The sequence below is a fragment of the Drosophila tropicalis genome, unplaced genomic scaffold (assembly GCF_018151085.1).
Source record: "Drosophila tropicalis isolate 14030-0801.00 unplaced genomic scaffold, ASM1815108v1 contig_393, whole genome shotgun sequence".
Taxonomy (NCBI): domain Eukaryota; kingdom Metazoa; phylum Arthropoda; class Insecta; order Diptera; family Drosophilidae; genus Drosophila; species Drosophila tropicalis.
In genome coordinates this window covers 4,024,550-4,041,087 of record NW_027172855.1, presented here as the reverse complement: position 1 = coordinate 4,041,087, position 16,538 = coordinate 4,024,550, and the positions used below count along the sequence as shown (strand labels likewise).

Here is a 16,538-nt window from a genome sequence, read left to right as displayed (position 1 = left end):
AATTTTTAGCATAGAAATTTTAAATAAAATAAATTTAAATGTAAAAATCATAATTCTCACACAAAAATTGAATGTAAACTCTTTCAGGATCAGGGAACAATTTATGGAGAGTAAATTAGGACACCTGCCTAGGACCTTGTCATTAATTTTCTTGGAAATTTATTAATATGCCATCAAAAATAATTTACTTTTTATACATTAAAAGGTTTTGTTCTTTTATTTGATTGAACAATAAATCTTAAAAATAACTTTTAACATTTTTACATACCTTAGTCATGGAGTTTAAAGGTTTAAAGGTTTTTAGACTAACAAAAGGAAACACTAAATTTTTTGCTAAACAAACCACATAACTTATTTCCTTATGTTAGTAACCACTTTTTCTCAGAATTTTTGATGGATGTCAACTGTATCAAAGGTAGTACACTCTGTTAATACATTTATATATTTCAGTACATAGAATTGTCGAGTTAGGAGTAAAGTGTAAAAGAAAATTGATAAATTTCATATTGTGACTTTAAAATTTCATAGAAGTTAGTCACACTTTTAGGCTAACATTTGAAATTTCTTATTGACTTGGTGTAAAGCCAAGTATTAAAAGCCACGTCAGAAAAGTTTATTAACCTTTGAGATAAAGCCTCAAACCGTTAGAAATCTTATATGAGGAGGTGTAAGATGGTCCGGAAATCTTTAAGGGACATGTCGTTGACTAACGTATTAACTACTTTTTTACTTTTCCCATCAATTTGCATTCGAAAATGTTTGATATCGTTAATATTACTAGTAACGACATCCTTAAACCCAAAAATCTATTGCTCATCTTCATAATATCAATTTAACTTTAACCCATTTAAATGTTTCCTGCCACCAATTATCATATTACCAAATAAGTACATATATTAATTTTGTCTTTTATGTACATATATTTATTTCTTGTAGATATATGTATGTATGTAAATGTATTTGTAGTTTCATGTATGCATACAAATGCACATTCCCATCCACTTAACATGTTAACTTATTGCTGTTGTTTAATCAAATTTGGGTTAAACAAACGTTGAAAGATGATAAGCATTAGAAATAATGTTTCAGTTTTTTGTTACAAAAAGAAATTTAGTACAAATTATAACTGAAGAAAAAACTACTTTTTACAACGAGCGAGGAAAGAAAGGAGATATATATGTATGTATATAAAACTAGACTAGACGTTGAGGTAATTTCAATTGCGTCCCAAAGTCATGCCACGACCCCAGGGATTATTGGGGGGCTTGCCTTTGTGGGGGTGCTCTACTTTCCGGTGGGATGCCGAAACCGCTGATACCGCCAGAGACATCGGGTGCAAAGCGTTTGCTACAAATAAATGAGAAAAAGATAGTTTAGTAAATGGAATACAAAATTTATATACATATGTATGTTGCTTACAGAAATTGTGGAGTTTCGAGGAATGCATTACCGCCCAGTTCTTGAGGATATTGGAACTTGAGAAAATAGTAAACATGTCCATTAAAAATACCAACTAATGAGGCCAACGAGCCATGGAATATTAGTTCGATACCGGCCAGAACCCAGGGCAAATACATGGCCTTGAAACGACTGCCAAACCAAAAGCTAACTATAACTTCCTTGTTCAACTGGCACCATATATAGGTGATGGCCACAACCAGCATGTCCATGAGGAAATATACATTGAACACCATGCCGCCAAGATTGGCTAGTATGGCCGTTATGATCAGCAGGTACATATAATCTGCCGGACTGCGAGCATATTGATCCTTCTCCAGCCTGGCACTGTACTGGGTGATGAAATAGCAGTTGATAAGGAAATGGAATCCAGTCGCACCGCTCAATGGGAACACAAACAGCGAGGTCACACATCGCCACAGTTGGAGCCGGGTTAGGACGAGTTCACGCGACAAGTACATGTACTCCATGGGCAAGAGTCCGAATCTGCACAGAAGACTCAAACCAACTGTTGCAGTTAGCCAGTAGCGGGTGAACCGCGGCAGCGAGTTATACCATTGGCCTGCGTCTGCCATATTCAATTTATTCTCGTTTATAAGTTATGTCTGACAATTTTAATAGAAATATATGTGAAATTTTTGCCAGTTTGCCTTTATTTACGTGTCTTTAAAACTAGGGATGAGCATATTTACTAAATTTGTTAAATCGTTGATGGCATGACTATCGATAGTTTTCAAACATAACTTTAATTTCACAAAACAAAAAAAATTCACTGTTATGTTAGTTATTATCATTTCGCATCGAACTTTTATTAACTTAGCAACCGGGAGCAAAACTAATTCTTAACATTTAATTGCAAACAATTACTATAATGTCATATGGGCATAATCATTATCGACAATAATCGATGTTATCGATTTTTATGTGCTATCGTAAGAGCGGTAAATTTGAACTGATGTCCTATTAAGATCTGAATTTTCCTCCATGAGTTTTGTGGATTCATTTGAAAAGAAGAATTTACCAATATCTTGAATCCTGAAGAGTTCAAATTATTTTAATATCCACAAGCATTATGGATATCTTTCGGTACCTATTGACTTCAAGATTTTTTTTATGTTTTCCCTTATATCATCCATAAAAACGAATACAACACGTTAAAATTCAGTGAAAATTTCCGATGAGTTTGTTTTTTACTCAAAATTTTCAACAAAGAAGTCTGTCAAAAGAAAATAAATGCACATGTGTACGTATGTAAATACATACATATGTATGTATTTTTGTATGACTAAAATATCATATGATAGTCACTCTTCATTTGTAACACACGAAAACACACAAATAAATAGCGAAATTTCATTTATGGTTTTCATTTTGCCATCTTTTTAGTCATCTTTTATTTTTTAGTTGGCGGTCCTTTGTTAACAGATTTTTGACAGCAATTGGTATACACAGGTAAGAAACGTGTGCCAAAATACAATACAATCGCGAAGCAGTGGTGCGAACTTAATGAACGCACACACACACACGCACACACACATTCGCATGCAAAGGAAGTTGAAGGCACTTGAAAATGTGCGCTTTTCCAATATGATGAACTCTGAAGTGCTTAAGGGGCAAACTCGACTCGGACCGTTGGAAAAAGTAAATTGCCAAAAAAATCAACATACGAAAAATATGAATATTTTTTGTACCAAGATGTTAAATTTTAATTTTTAATGTATTTATTTCTTTTGGTTGTAACTAGTCGTACTTTTTTTGGTTTTGAGGAACGAGAATTCGAATTAGTTTTAGGATTTAATTTATAATAAAGAAGAGAAGAATTTGCTTTAAACAATTTCCATGCTTTATATACACACATATGTATGACTTGCTCCCTAAAGTATGCAATAAGAAGTCCATGATGAATATCTAGAAATTGTAGAATATCCTATGAATCCTCGAAGCAAACATTGTTCACAGACATTTACTAAATTACAATACAGAAAAGAAGTTATAAATTTGTTGAAAACTGGAAATACTTTTGCAATCTATTGCATACTTCAAGGAGCAAAGTTCTCCCATTTTATGACCATAAATCTGCCTATGTAAATCTATAAAATGAATAACTTTGTTTATATTAATGCCAAATCGAATGGTATTCGAGATAATTACTTGTGATAATTATTTATCATTTCTTTAAGATTCTGACCTTTTCGATTTTTAGCAATATTCAAAAATTACACTCTAAAGTAACGAAAAATATAAAAATTCCCAAACAATTTGGTATCCTATTGGTTTTTAACGTGTTAAAACCAAAAATTACTAAAAAAAATGGGGATAAATCAAAATCCTTTTATTATATTTTGTCCTTTTTTATGTTTTCTAAATATTTAAAGATTCGTTTTGTAATTTCAGCAAATCTCAAAAGTAGATTTCGAATGTGCAAAAATTCCAGAAAATATTTTATGTTTATTTGTTTTGCTAATTTTGTTGTTATTTCTTTTTGTAAAGTTTGTTGAAAACGAAAGTAAAAGCCGGTTATACGAAATGTAAAGTTCAGATTAAAGTGGTTAAATGCCAATGCGAAAAAAACTATGCAAGAGAGAGAAAGAGAGTAGTAGAGAGTTTCAGATAGAGAGAGAGAGAGAGAAAGGAGCTAATTCGGTGTGAGTGAGTGTGGGTGAAGTTATTTGCCTGTTGAATTTCATTTTTTTCTAATTTTTGCATGAGTAAGACAGACAGAGATGGCAAGACTTGGCCAGAATGAGAGAGATAAGAGCAAAGGGTGTGTGAGAGAGAACAAGAGACTGAATGAAAGAGAAGACAGTAGAAAGGGAAGGAGAGAAACAGTAACAAAATGTCGAGGCTAATCAAGTGACCGGTTCTCTGAGTGCGGGTGTGTCTGTGTGTGTCCGTGTGTATGTGTGTGGGGGTGTGTGAGTGAATTTGCGAGAATTTAAGACACACCCACCGATTGGTCAGCCCTATGATAATGGGTGCTATATTATCTTGATTTACAACGCATGCGCTGAAATATTTCCCCTGCCGAACCACGCCCATTAACAGAATTCGCCTCATCATCATCATCATCACCATCAACATCATCAACATGAACATCATTATCATAGTTTACATCATCATCGAGCTGCAGGTAAGAAAAGTGGTTTGTATGTAAGCTTCGCTTTATTTACTTACCCGTTGAGCTTTTTAGCTGAACCAGGACCCTGGGATCCACACTCACCTGGCTGACGCATTTGGCTCTGTCATTTTGTTGTTGCTTCTGACGTTTTTGCTCGCTCATTTTGTGCTGCGTTTGCCTATATAGAAATCATCCTACCATCATCATCATCATCATCATCCATTTTGCTATATCCAGTGAGTTTCTCTGCTCCTCTTTCATGGCGTCTTTTATTTATTATTTTATATGCAAACATTTTTATTATCCCTTTTTTTCCACTTTTCCTCGTCATTTTCTTCCTTGCTGCCATGAATTTGGCTTTTGTCCATTTCAATTGCTGTAATGAATGCCATGTGCTTCTGCTCCAGCTGCCATTCCATCTTCATTTTCACCTTGGCTCACACTCTTTACGGCGTTGCCGGTCCCTTTATTGTCACCGTAGACACTTGAGGTGTGGAAACGCAAAGTGGGGGCGGGGGGAAAAGTTGTTGATTTCTTGGCATTTTCATGAAAAACTCTGCTGCCAAGATTCTCATTATTAAATAACAAAAATCTTTGAAGGGAAGTGTGGCGCATGAAAACGTTGAGTAAAATGGGAGAAAAAAATCTCAAGAATTTCTCCACGATTCTTTTATGAAAATTAAAATGTATGATGATTTCGAAAAAAAAGGTCAGAATACACTTGAACGAAAATATGCTTAAATAAGTTAACAATTTTGTTTTTTTGTAATCGATTGACGAGGAATTATCTATTAAATACTATTATTAAGTCTGTTTACCAATTTGAGGTTGTCATTTTAGTTTCAAAAACTTGTTTCAATTATTCAAAAGCATTGCAAGAAATTTAAAAGTAAAAGTAAATGAATATTTAAGGAAATAAATATGATTGCTTCTTGTTTTAAGAATTTATGTCTAAACTATTAAACTATTATTCAAAATATGTTTACTAAAAATAGAAAGTCCTCATTATGTCAGATTCAAGTGGTTCCAAACTCTTAAAAAATCTTATAAATTTTCAATCTGATTTGTTTTATTACCTTCAGGTTTGCTGCAAGTGAAGAAATTATAACTAAAATACAAAATTTATTTTGGTCTTCTTTTTAGTTACCTTCTTTGCTTGAAACAATTTTGGATTCTTCACGAATTTAGTCTTTAGAATTATGCCAGGATACATGTATCCTTCCAGTGGAAGAAGTTCCCCAAAAGAAGTATTGGCTAATATTTAAAAATATGTTGACATTGAAAACTACATAAACTTTAAGAGAGATATCTTCTGAAGTCTAGCATAGTTACTTTATTAAATCATAATAATAATTACTATTTTTGTCATTAAACATTTTGGAATTATAATACAGTTAACATACATATTAGGGAGTAAAAATCTATTCTATATAATCTCTTGGTTTGATTCTAAAGTCTTTAAATCAAAAATTCGAAAGTGCAAAATTAAATGATTTTAAAATTTTTATGTAAAATTGACAGAAGTAAAGTAAATCTGAAGATTTGTATATTCCTTTTGGGTTCAGTCTTTATCAGTGTTGGATTAGACCAGAGAGGGGCTTAAAAACCTAAATATAAGTTCTAGGGATCATAAAGCAAATTAGAAAGTGAGAAAAAGCATGAAAATCTGTCAAAAACGATTCGAAAAAACTTTGTTTTAGTAGAAGTTTAAAGCAAATTTTGGATAATATGGCTTTTTTAGGCCTCATTCTTGCCTGTTTTATAAAGTTATGTATCAACCAAATCAGAATCAGTTATAAAATGGTATTAAAAACTTGAATATTTAAAAAAAATTAATTTTTAACTCTTTTTGAGAAAATTTGCAAACAAAATTAGATCAAAGACATTATTCTAACTTAAAAATAAAAAAAAATCCCAAAATTTACCACATTAGAACTTTATAAAATCAAGTTTATTTCGAATAATTTGTTGTTATTTTGGCCATTTTACCTCTCTTTTGAAGAATGGTTTATAAATCCGTAACATTTATGCATTAAAATGAGATATAAATTTGAAAATATTTTAAAATTTGGCAAAGATTCGCAAAGTTGACAGTTTTCAAGAATTTTCAGCTTGGTAAATAAATGAACAACAACTCTCAAGGCGTCAGGCACTTGGCAATTGCTAGTCCTGCTGTAAGGATCCGCCACAGTCCTTTAAATTTAAATTCCTTTAAATTTGACTTAAAAAACTGTGAAATGTACGCAAATCAAATGGGAATTCTCGGCACAAACGTTTATTATATACGATTCACGCCTGGGAAATCGCAAAAAAAAGGAAAACTGAACTTTGACAATGTCCGTGCATTTAATTACAATAATTATTTGATTAAAAAATCTCCCAGGGTGCAGGATTCGGGTCGTTTGCGCCTTTGCCCCCGGTTTCTATTGTGTGCATTTGTGTAAGCATCTCCATTACCGCAGAGAACACACACACACACACACATGCACACACACATGTTTAGGTAGGTGAATACATGTGAGTTTGTGTACATGGTTGGCATGGAATCGTGGAAATCTTTGAGAGCATATTTCACATGCCCAAAAAGTGATTTCAATTCCTTTTTTTTTCATATGGTTGATAATGACGCAACGGGGGCACGGGGCATACGATGGCTAAGGGGGCACCCAGAAACTCACCTGTGAGTGTTGTGTGTGTGTGTGTAACTGAGAACGCAAAAAGAGGCAAATCGCGCAACGATGCCAAATTGCAGTACAAATATGTACATACATAGAAGACCAGGAGAGATGCCAGAAAGGTGAAAGAGAGAGATAGGGTGAGAGAGAGAGAGAGAAAGAGGGAATCTAGGGGCAGCGCTTAGCAAAAGGACAGTCAGAGTCAGTCAACGGCCAGGCCAGCTGCCTCAGAGTCTCCTGGCAGATGACGAGCATGATGGCGTTAATAGTACACACACACACACACCAATACACTTACCCACACTCACACTTCTACAATTTGACATATTGCTCTTCTCCATAGACAAACCAAAAAAAAAAAAAAAACACACCCCATTTTGCAGAGGGTGTAAGAGCGAGACAAAATCAGTGGGCGCACACACACACACATTCACACAAATGATGTTTGATATCACGATAATGACGATTCGTTTCGTGACGTTGCCTTTTGCTCGATTGAGTCATATAACGGTAGTTCGGTAGCCGCATAGAAGCAAGAAAGAGAGGGAGCGCATACATACATCAATCGACGCTTTATGGCAATTCATTTTTGTACCGTTTTACCGTCGGCAAATACAACAAATAAATACACACACACTTACATAATCGTAAAAGTTCGCGTCGTGTAGGTGAGAGGCAAAAGCGCGCTTGCGTCGCCATATTTGTGTATCCTCTCTCTTCCAGGATAACGACTTCGTCTTTATTTTTTTGTTTTTGTTTTTTTTTACCTTAATTTACTTTGGCTTCATAAATCAAATATTTGCATTTCGAAATTGACGTCTTCACCGTGCGGTCCTTTTTGCGGTTTCTTGCGGTGCGAATTAGACGAGAGGTCCTCCCCTCTTCGCCCCCACACAGACCAACCGATCAACCAAGAATCTCTTTGAGTGCGGATATTTGTGCAATTTGTTGAAATTTAAATACTAAATACAAACATAAATATGACCTGGCAGTTGATTAGTTAAAGAAAACCAACAGAAAGTAAGAAAAACTCTTTGAAGTGTTCTAAGAAAATTTCAAAACGAAATTAAGTTTAAATATTAACACAAGGTGAAGAAAAACAAAACGTACAACATCGGATATTAATTGGTTCAGGCAAATAAAGGACGAAAGACGCCAGAAAGGCAATCAGATTTGCTGTGGATTTGGCATATTTAAGTCGGACTTAGGTAAGTTCAATTGAAATTATTCCTGAGGGCATTTGAAGGGCGTTCAAAAGTTTACAATTGCCACTTGGGTTACATTTTGGTTTAGAACCGTTGTGAAAGTAAGTTTATGTTGGACAATTGGTCTCTGTTATCCTTAAATGATCTGTAGAAATCTCGAATCCCTTTTGAAGTCTTTGAGAGACTAGAAATGAAAGTGGTAATGATTTATATTCTTAGTTTGATTAATAAACGAAAACTAAAGCTCCAAATGAAGATTCTCTATGTGATTATCAAGGATTTCATATTACTATTAATTCCTGAAAATTGTTGTAATGTTTTGTATTAGAAGAGGTAAAAGTAAGTAAAAGAGAATCTAGCGGCCTCGATCTTGAATAACCCTTATGTAAATCATTGTAAATATATCAAATACCCTAAAAAGGATATCATGACGATCTAAAATTATAATAACAAAAAATGTGTCTAATAGATTATTGTTATTTCAAATTTATTTATTTATTATTTATTGTTTTATTGGCATATTTCAAATTTATCAGCCCTTTTCTCGCTTTGATTTCAAAGAAACCAACATTTTTATTTGCTAGCTCTTATTTTAAAAGAAATTTGCACACTTTTTAGTAGTCCCTTTGACTAAAATATATTTTAATTTTACTCTTTAAATTAAAAACGATTCGAAAATGAATCAATTAGACATTTAAAAATGACTTGAACTAAAGAAAACAAACCTCACGACGTAATTTCAAATTGTATTTTTTTCAAGTATCAAATAGACATAAGGATTGGAATCGATTGTAATCCTTTTTGCATTATACTTACAAAGTTTTAAATTCTTATGAAATTTAACATTTTTTTTAACTTGTGATTAATAAACTAAATTTATAATTCAAATGTTGTTTAATGTACTTAGTAGGTATTCACAAAAGTACAAGATTCTCAAGTCCGTGAAAGTCGATTAGATCAAGGATGAAGATCTTGGCTCTGAAGATAACTTTAAAATTCTCTTAATATTTGATTCCTAAAAGAAATCGAAACATTTTTACTTCTAAGGCATCTAAGGCAAAGTAAAGAACAAATTTAAATCGTTTAATATTTATGTATTAATATCTTGTTTTTACTACTGAATGTTTCTTAGTTTATCGACAAGGACTTGGAAGTACGAGTTTATATATTTAGGTTACAACGAAAGTTTGTGTTTTGTTAACTTATGTCTATCAAGATTGCTTAAGTCCATACTTTAGTTCAATATAGGTTTAATTGCATCAGGTGATGTTTTTTTTTTTAAACTAGACATATAAATAACCCCGCTCTCTATCCCCTCTTTTATTCCCTAGGGCTTATCCTTTTTGTTTAATATATTCCTCTTTGAAGAACCCTTGTTGAGTCGCCAAAGATTGGACAACACTAAAATATTTAAGTGAGAACTGTAAATGTCGCTAGTCACAGACTGACTGAGTGAATGACTGACTAGTCATACCAACACTCAGTCTACTAACTTGCCCCCAAAAAAAGCCACTTGTCTTAAAAAAAGGGTGAAAAGGACTTCCCCCCAAGCAGTTCACCAGGATCAAGTGTGTGTGTGTGTGTGTCCTAACCATGAGTTGTGTGAAATTGAAAGTTTCCTTAGAGCTGGGAGCGGGAGAGAATTTGTTGAAAGGTCGGTCGGTCGCTCTGTCAACTGTCATTTGTCATCTCTGTCGTCTATCAATTGTTAATGTCACAGACGTGCAATGTGCAGGATTCGTCTGCAAGTTCTTTGGCTCAGCATGGTATCCACAATTTAACTTGGTTTTCTTTTATTCTTTTTTGGCCTGTTTAACTTTCGTTTTTCCTTTCGCGCGCTTTTCAATTTTTAATTGGGATTTGTGTTGCTGTTGTTGTTGTTTGTGCAACGCCTTCGCCAGGACTTGCTTAGCTCCGTTTCTTTATCCTTGTGAGCGCCCTCGCTCGCCTCGCTGGTGTCTGGCTCAGTGTGTTGACTTGCCCGGTTCGCCTGAGTGCGCACAGTGCCCGCGGGGTAAACGTCTTCTTCTCCATGTATACAGCCACGTGGTTTGTAAAATGCGCTTTTCAACACAATATGCAGGACTCTCAAGTCCTTTGGGGGTTCAGCGATTTATTTTTCATCGTGGTTTTTTGATTTCCTGACACGGGTACGTTGGCAATCATTGTGACATTTTAATTGTTTATTTGCGCAGTTTTTTTTCTTCCTTTTTTTATTTTGCGCATGCGGCATATCCTGATTTCCAAATCCTTGAATCCTGTATTCTGAATCCTGAGTTCCGTATGCCTAGACTGGCTCAAGAGCTAAGAGTTGTGGGCCGAAGGTAATGATTTTGAAGTTGCATACTTACAACAAAAGATATTTCGCGGGTGAGAGAAATTTGGTTCTGGTTTAAAGGATTTCTCTTTCTATATATTTATACATAGTGTGTACTTCCCCTTATTGTGAATCTAGAAGGACTTTCCACTTTCAGTTTTTGTGGCATGCCTCAATGTAAATATTTGCCTTTGTTGTCATTTCAAGTGCTCCTTACTACTGTTTATTATTACATTTTTTTTCTATGGTTTGCTTTGGAAAATTTTAAGAAATTGTAAGTCAAAGCCTGAAGGGGTGATCCTTATGACAAATTTTTATTGAATAACTGCTTGTAGTTTTAGATAGAAATGAATCGGGATTTAAACTTTATTCTGACTGTAACTAAAAACATTTTTTGAAAAGGTACGAATTGGATCTTGGATCAAAGATTGGTTTCAAACTTAGTTTTATTACAAAATTTTAATAATAACTTATATATTTAATGACTGCAGAAACTTATACTTTGTTTAAATTAAGAAAACACCCCATGAAGGGTACCCTGCAGTACCGGTCCCCGGGGATTCCCCGGGGATTCCCCGGGGACATGTCGCTTGTCCCCTGGGACAAAGCGGCGACACTCCCATTTAAATTGCGGCGACATTTAACATTGCATGTCCTAGCTTTTAAGACTGGAACGACAACCCGGCGACAGTTGTCGCTCCAGTCGCCAAGACAAATGTCGAAATGTCTTGCCGAACGCCGGGACAAACAAGCATTGTGTCGCCGCTTTGTCGCTTTCGTCCCTCTAGTCGCGGTGACAAGAGGGACAATTGTCGCCCAATCGTCCCGTGCACAAGACCATTGAGCGACATTTGTCCCTCCAGTCGCCGCCGACCAGAGCGACTAGTAGACAGCCCGGCGACCAGAGGGACAAATGTCGCTCAATGGTCTTGTGCACGGGACGATTGAGCGACAATTGTCCCTCTAGTCGCCGGTACTGTGAAATTTTTCGCTCTGGTCGCCGGCGACTGGAGAGACAATGTCGCTAGGTTGTCTTAGGGACCACAGGGACAAAATAGATAGATTGTCGTAGGGACGATAGGGACAATATCGATAGTTCGTCCTAGGGACTAGAAGGACAATTTCCATAGTTTGTCCTAGGGACTAGAGGGACATAAATTACATTAAAAAAAAAAATTCAATTAATATTTTTTAATTTATTTTTTATTTAGATAATTTGGCAGTTGCTGCTTCAATTTTCTGCTTTTTGGGTTGTTGTCCTTATTTTTCACTCAGGCCATCGAATTCTAAAGCCGACTCTGGCTGCCCCGAGGAAGTGTTTTAAACTGCTTCTGGAATAGAAAAGTGCAGATATTATTAGAAATGAAATGAATTATAATATAAAAGCTAACGCTTTAGCTCTCAACAATTAATCTACTTACCGAGTAAAACCTTTAGATAGGTTCTAAGGCTCAACTTTTGGTTTTTCGTATCCGGGTTGTGGCTCTTCAGAAGAGAGGGTTATTCGTTATCCACAATCGTTTCCACTATATCCCCGACGGAACTACCTTTCAGAATTGCTAGGGGGAAAAAGTCCACCTATGTCCGGGTTCGAACTCGAGCACAACAGAATTGTAGTTTTAGTAGGTCACCATTGAGCCACCGACTAGGCTATCAGAAGAGAGAGCCATTTGAGCCATTTGAGATGTCTGTAAATATAAAAAAAAGTATTAAAATTTTTTTTTGATTTTCATATAACAGTTGAATACTTACATGGCTTTTTTGACTTTCCCGACGTAATGCTGTTCTTCAAGTCAATTATATCCCAATCAGTTGTTAATGGTTTTTTATTTTAAGAAAAAAAAAATTAAAATTTTACAAAATAAAAAAAAAAATTCTTTTGGCACGGCCCGGGGTCGAACTCGCATTTAATTTTGTTGGCAAAATACTTTGTTTTCCTTTCACTCTATGTTCTCATATGTCTTACTCATTTTCTCGAGTGAGAGTTATTTACTTGCATTCAATTGCACTTTGCCAACAAAATTAATATTCACTATTTGGTATTTTAAACATCATATTAAATAGCACTTACCTTTAATTGTATCTAAAATTAATCAGAAAACACTAATATAATATATTATCACTGCGTGCTCCGAAAAACGCAAAGTATAAAACGACTCGAACAGAAATATAAAACAACAACACAGCCTCGAATGAGAAATATTTCTTTTCGGCAGCCGATTGAGTTTCGAAAAACGAAATTATTCCGTTCGGGTGCCCTCGGCTAGCCTCAGTATAAAAACGCCGGCAGAATTTTTTCTGCCGACGTCGGTGGCTCGGACAATGCGTCGACATTGTCGGCGGCGACAATCTGGTACTGAAGGGTAGTGAAAAAGGAAAAAGACTTGTTGACAGTTTGCCTTTGGCATTTCAGGATGAACTTTGAGTAAGAATGTGTTTGTGGGAACATCCTAAAGGAGTTAAAACCAAAACTTTTCAGAAGCTTAAACCTCCTAAGATTTAAGAGGGCCTCAATATTTTATATAATTAATAATACTAATAATTTCCTAAATCATTTAAGATGCTAATTAACTTTAAAAATTTTCATTTGTTTATTTCCAACTCGTTTGAGTTTCTAAGTTTTTTTAAAGTTATATGAAAATCGATAAAAAAAATCACAAGGATTAGAGGGTTAAGTGTTTAAACCCTTTTTTATACCAGTTTTTGTGGGTAATTTCAGTCCGTGATTAGAGAGGGAGACGTTTCTGACCCCACAAACTATTTATATACATATGTACATACATACATATATTCTTGTTTTAAAACTTAAAACAAAATAGTTGATATTAATCCTTAATGGGTCCTTAATTACAACCCTTGAATTTGATCAATTTGTAAGTATTGTCGATTGAATTCAAGAATGTACTTAATTATTTTAAAATTTATTTTGCACAATTTACGGGCTTTGAGCCTAGTTTCGCTCAAACAGTCTAAACAGTCTTAATCTTGCTGAATTAAGTGTGGAAAATATCAAAAGAATGGTTCAGTAGATCTTGCATTAGAAAAGATCATCGACTTAGAAATGGACATTCAGCAGAAATTGAAGAAAAGTATCCTTACCTTACCTCTTTTAGTTTAGTTTTTTATTAACTTAGGATTTCAAAGTTTTTCGCAGAAAAGGGATAAAATTTTATGAAATCATCGTTTTTTCGGAAATGATAAAGAACTTCTAAGTAACGATTTTGTATTTGAGGTATGACATTTCGAGTTGTCCAGACCTTAAGCTCTCTTCTTGGAGACACTTCTTAGTATACAGATTACCAATAATCAAATATATATCTATTTACAAACTCTCAATTTAACCAATCAATTGCTGTTATTTGCATAAAATTATCGATGTCTTTTTTTTTTTACGTTACTTTACTTTAGATTTTTTTCTGAGAGCATTTGTTGGTTATTATTCTATATTAATATTCAGCTAATCTCGTGTATCTTTTACAAATCGAAAAAAAATTTAATATGCACTAGAAAAAAAACCCCTTACCTTAGAAAAAATGTTAATCACTTGAGCTGCACTTGAAGAGTTGCCCATGAGCATAACAACAAAGAGAGATGCAAAAAATGAACATAATCAACTTGTAACAATTTTGAAATATAATAAAAAATAGAAAAACACACACACACACACACACACTCCAACCACCAAACGATGAACCAGCAGCACCAGCAGCAGTTGCCATCCAACCATCCAAGTAACTTACATTATTCATTCATACATATATAGCTCTGGGCACCCTCATCTGGAAATGAACCCAATCAAACATTTATGCCTAATAGGCCTGACGCATATGGAACTTTATTAGATACAAATTCTTGGGATTGGCCTTTGCCTTACGCCTTTGATGGACTGTTAAATGCTGCGGCTGCTCATGTAATCGTGTCAAACAAAACAAAAAAAAAAGAAGTTGGATGAAAAAAAGAGACGTCAACCATTTTACAACCCACGATTTTGGGTGCCCGTCCAGAAAAGGGGGTTGTTCCTTTTTTTTTTAATGCCGATGATGCGGATGATGCTGCTGCTGGCTATGGGTTTCTGAGGGCACTAGACGATTTGTTGCAATTTCTGCACGGCGATCGCCATGTGTAGCCATTTTTTTCGTGATCCCGAATGCTAAATAGTTAGGGTTTACCCTTAAAGCGCGTTCGCTTGCTGGGACTCAAGTGCGCAAAACAGAGCATGGGTTTCGTTCCAGGGTTTGTTCGTTTGAAAAACCAGCAATTAAGTATGCGTTTTGTATAGTTTTCTACCCCTCTGTCTGTCTCCCTCTTGGGGGCACAATAAACTCCTTGTCCGTGTAACTTTTTGTTTATTACGCCTAATTGCAGTTACTCCATTTACCGATGTGCGCTTTTGTCTGCGCTACTTTTTGCAGCTGCTTTGATTTTTTTCCATTTCGCTCTTTTCCTGTCCCACATGGCGTATGCTTGTTATAGCACAATAACCATTAGTTTTCAGTTTTTGTTCTTTCTATTTTGGGAATAAAGTTGTTAAGGCGTTTCTCAAGCCACTTGCATGTCAGACATTTGCATTATTTGCCACTTTTTTAGTGCATTGCTCCTTTGCAACAATGGTAATACGAACGAATCGAAGAAAATATGTACTACGCCTTACTGGAGGACATTAGTTTGTTTTTCGGCTGGTCCTGTGGTGAAAATTGTTGGTTCGATGAGGAAGTCAAAAAGGGGGAAAACAGAAATTGAAAACTTCTTCAACTGTGCACAGTGGGTTGTATTTTGTTGTTTCACAAAAAGTACCAAGGAAAGGGTTACTAGAAGGTTTAAAAGCAGGGCTAAGTCAGTTTTTGATTGCATTGTGAAAATGTGATGTTTTATAACTCTGAGTAGATGGTTCTTTGTTTTCAAGATCCTCTATATAAATAACTTTATCAAGCGTGTTTTCCAAAGATATACTTGTTAAAAATATGGACGAAAACCAAAGCCTAACTTTAGCCTGGGATTTGATCCTGGATTCATGCTGTTCAGTTGCCCCATTTGTTAAAAATATAGTTATGGAATGTAAAGGTAAAGGTTTAAAAACAAGTAACTTAAAATATCTCCAAAAATGTCTTATTTATATTTTAAATTTATGTCAACTTATGTGAAATGAGGTAGTATCATTACATGGGTTTTTTCTAAGCCCACTTGTCTTTTTCGATTTCGAATCTTCCTGTCTAAATACATCCATTAAATATTTAAAAATATTTCAGGAAATAAACCGAAATAACTTTAATAAAATCTGGTTGTTTATTCTTTACTTAATGAAAAAAAAGACTCAGGTGATTAAAGAATTTATACCTCATCTTTAAATCAGTTTCACATTCTTTCTAATTTTTGATTAGAAATGTGAATTCACAATTGCAAAAAATTTAGTCGAAAATTTTAATTATAAATAGTCATTTCTACTTTTGTACTTACATTGAAAATAGGTGCAAGTTTTTCGACAGATGAATTTCTAAATCAATGTTGATATGTATAAGTTATGCATAGATATACGAGTATGTATAAGTATAAAAAAATGTGAAAGTATTCAGTAAAGTTGATATTTCAGTCATTCATTAAATTAGGATCAAATGAATGAAGCCTGAAACTGATATTGAGTTTATAATATCAATTTCTGACATAATAAAAAGTCAACAAATGAACAAAGAATGTAAAAATATAAATGGATATAAATGACTAAGTACTCATATAAACAAACGATACTTAAAAATTGAAAAGATCCATTA

The 16,538-nt window shown here is 34.4% G+C and overlaps 2 protein-coding genes and 1 long non-coding RNA gene across 3 annotated transcripts in view; 1 reads left to right on the top strand and 2 right to left on the bottom strand.

The window, feature by feature from the left end:
* Nucleotides 1–900: 900 nt before the first annotated feature.
* Der-1 (derlin-1) lies at nt 901–2,140 on the bottom strand. The gene is made up of 2 exons (XM_068284577.1): nt 1,420–2,140; nt 901–1,347 (listed from the first exon to the last, which is right to left on the bottom strand). The coding sequence occupies exons 1-2, from the start codon at nt 2,031–2,033 to the stop codon at nt 1,254–1,256; spliced, it is 708 nt and encodes a 235-aa protein (XP_068140678.1). The 5' UTR covers nt 2,034–2,140; the 3' UTR covers nt 901–1,253.
* A 5,849-nt stretch (nt 2,141–7,989) lies between these two features.
* erm (earmuff) overlaps nt 7,990–16,538 on the top strand; it is a 33,519-nt gene continuing 24,970 nt past the window's right edge. The window contains exon 1 of the mRNA XM_068284602.1: nt 7,990–8,459. The gene's annotated coding sequence lies outside the window, so the exon portion shown is untranslated. The remainder of the gene's footprint in view (nt 8,460–16,538) is intronic.
* On the bottom strand, nt 11,946–12,455 carry LOC137573067 (uncharacterized). The gene is made up of 2 exons (XR_011031802.1): nt 12,195–12,455; nt 11,946–12,104 (listed from the first exon to the last, which is right to left on the bottom strand). It is a non-coding gene; the product is annotated as an uncharacterized lncRNA (long non-coding RNA).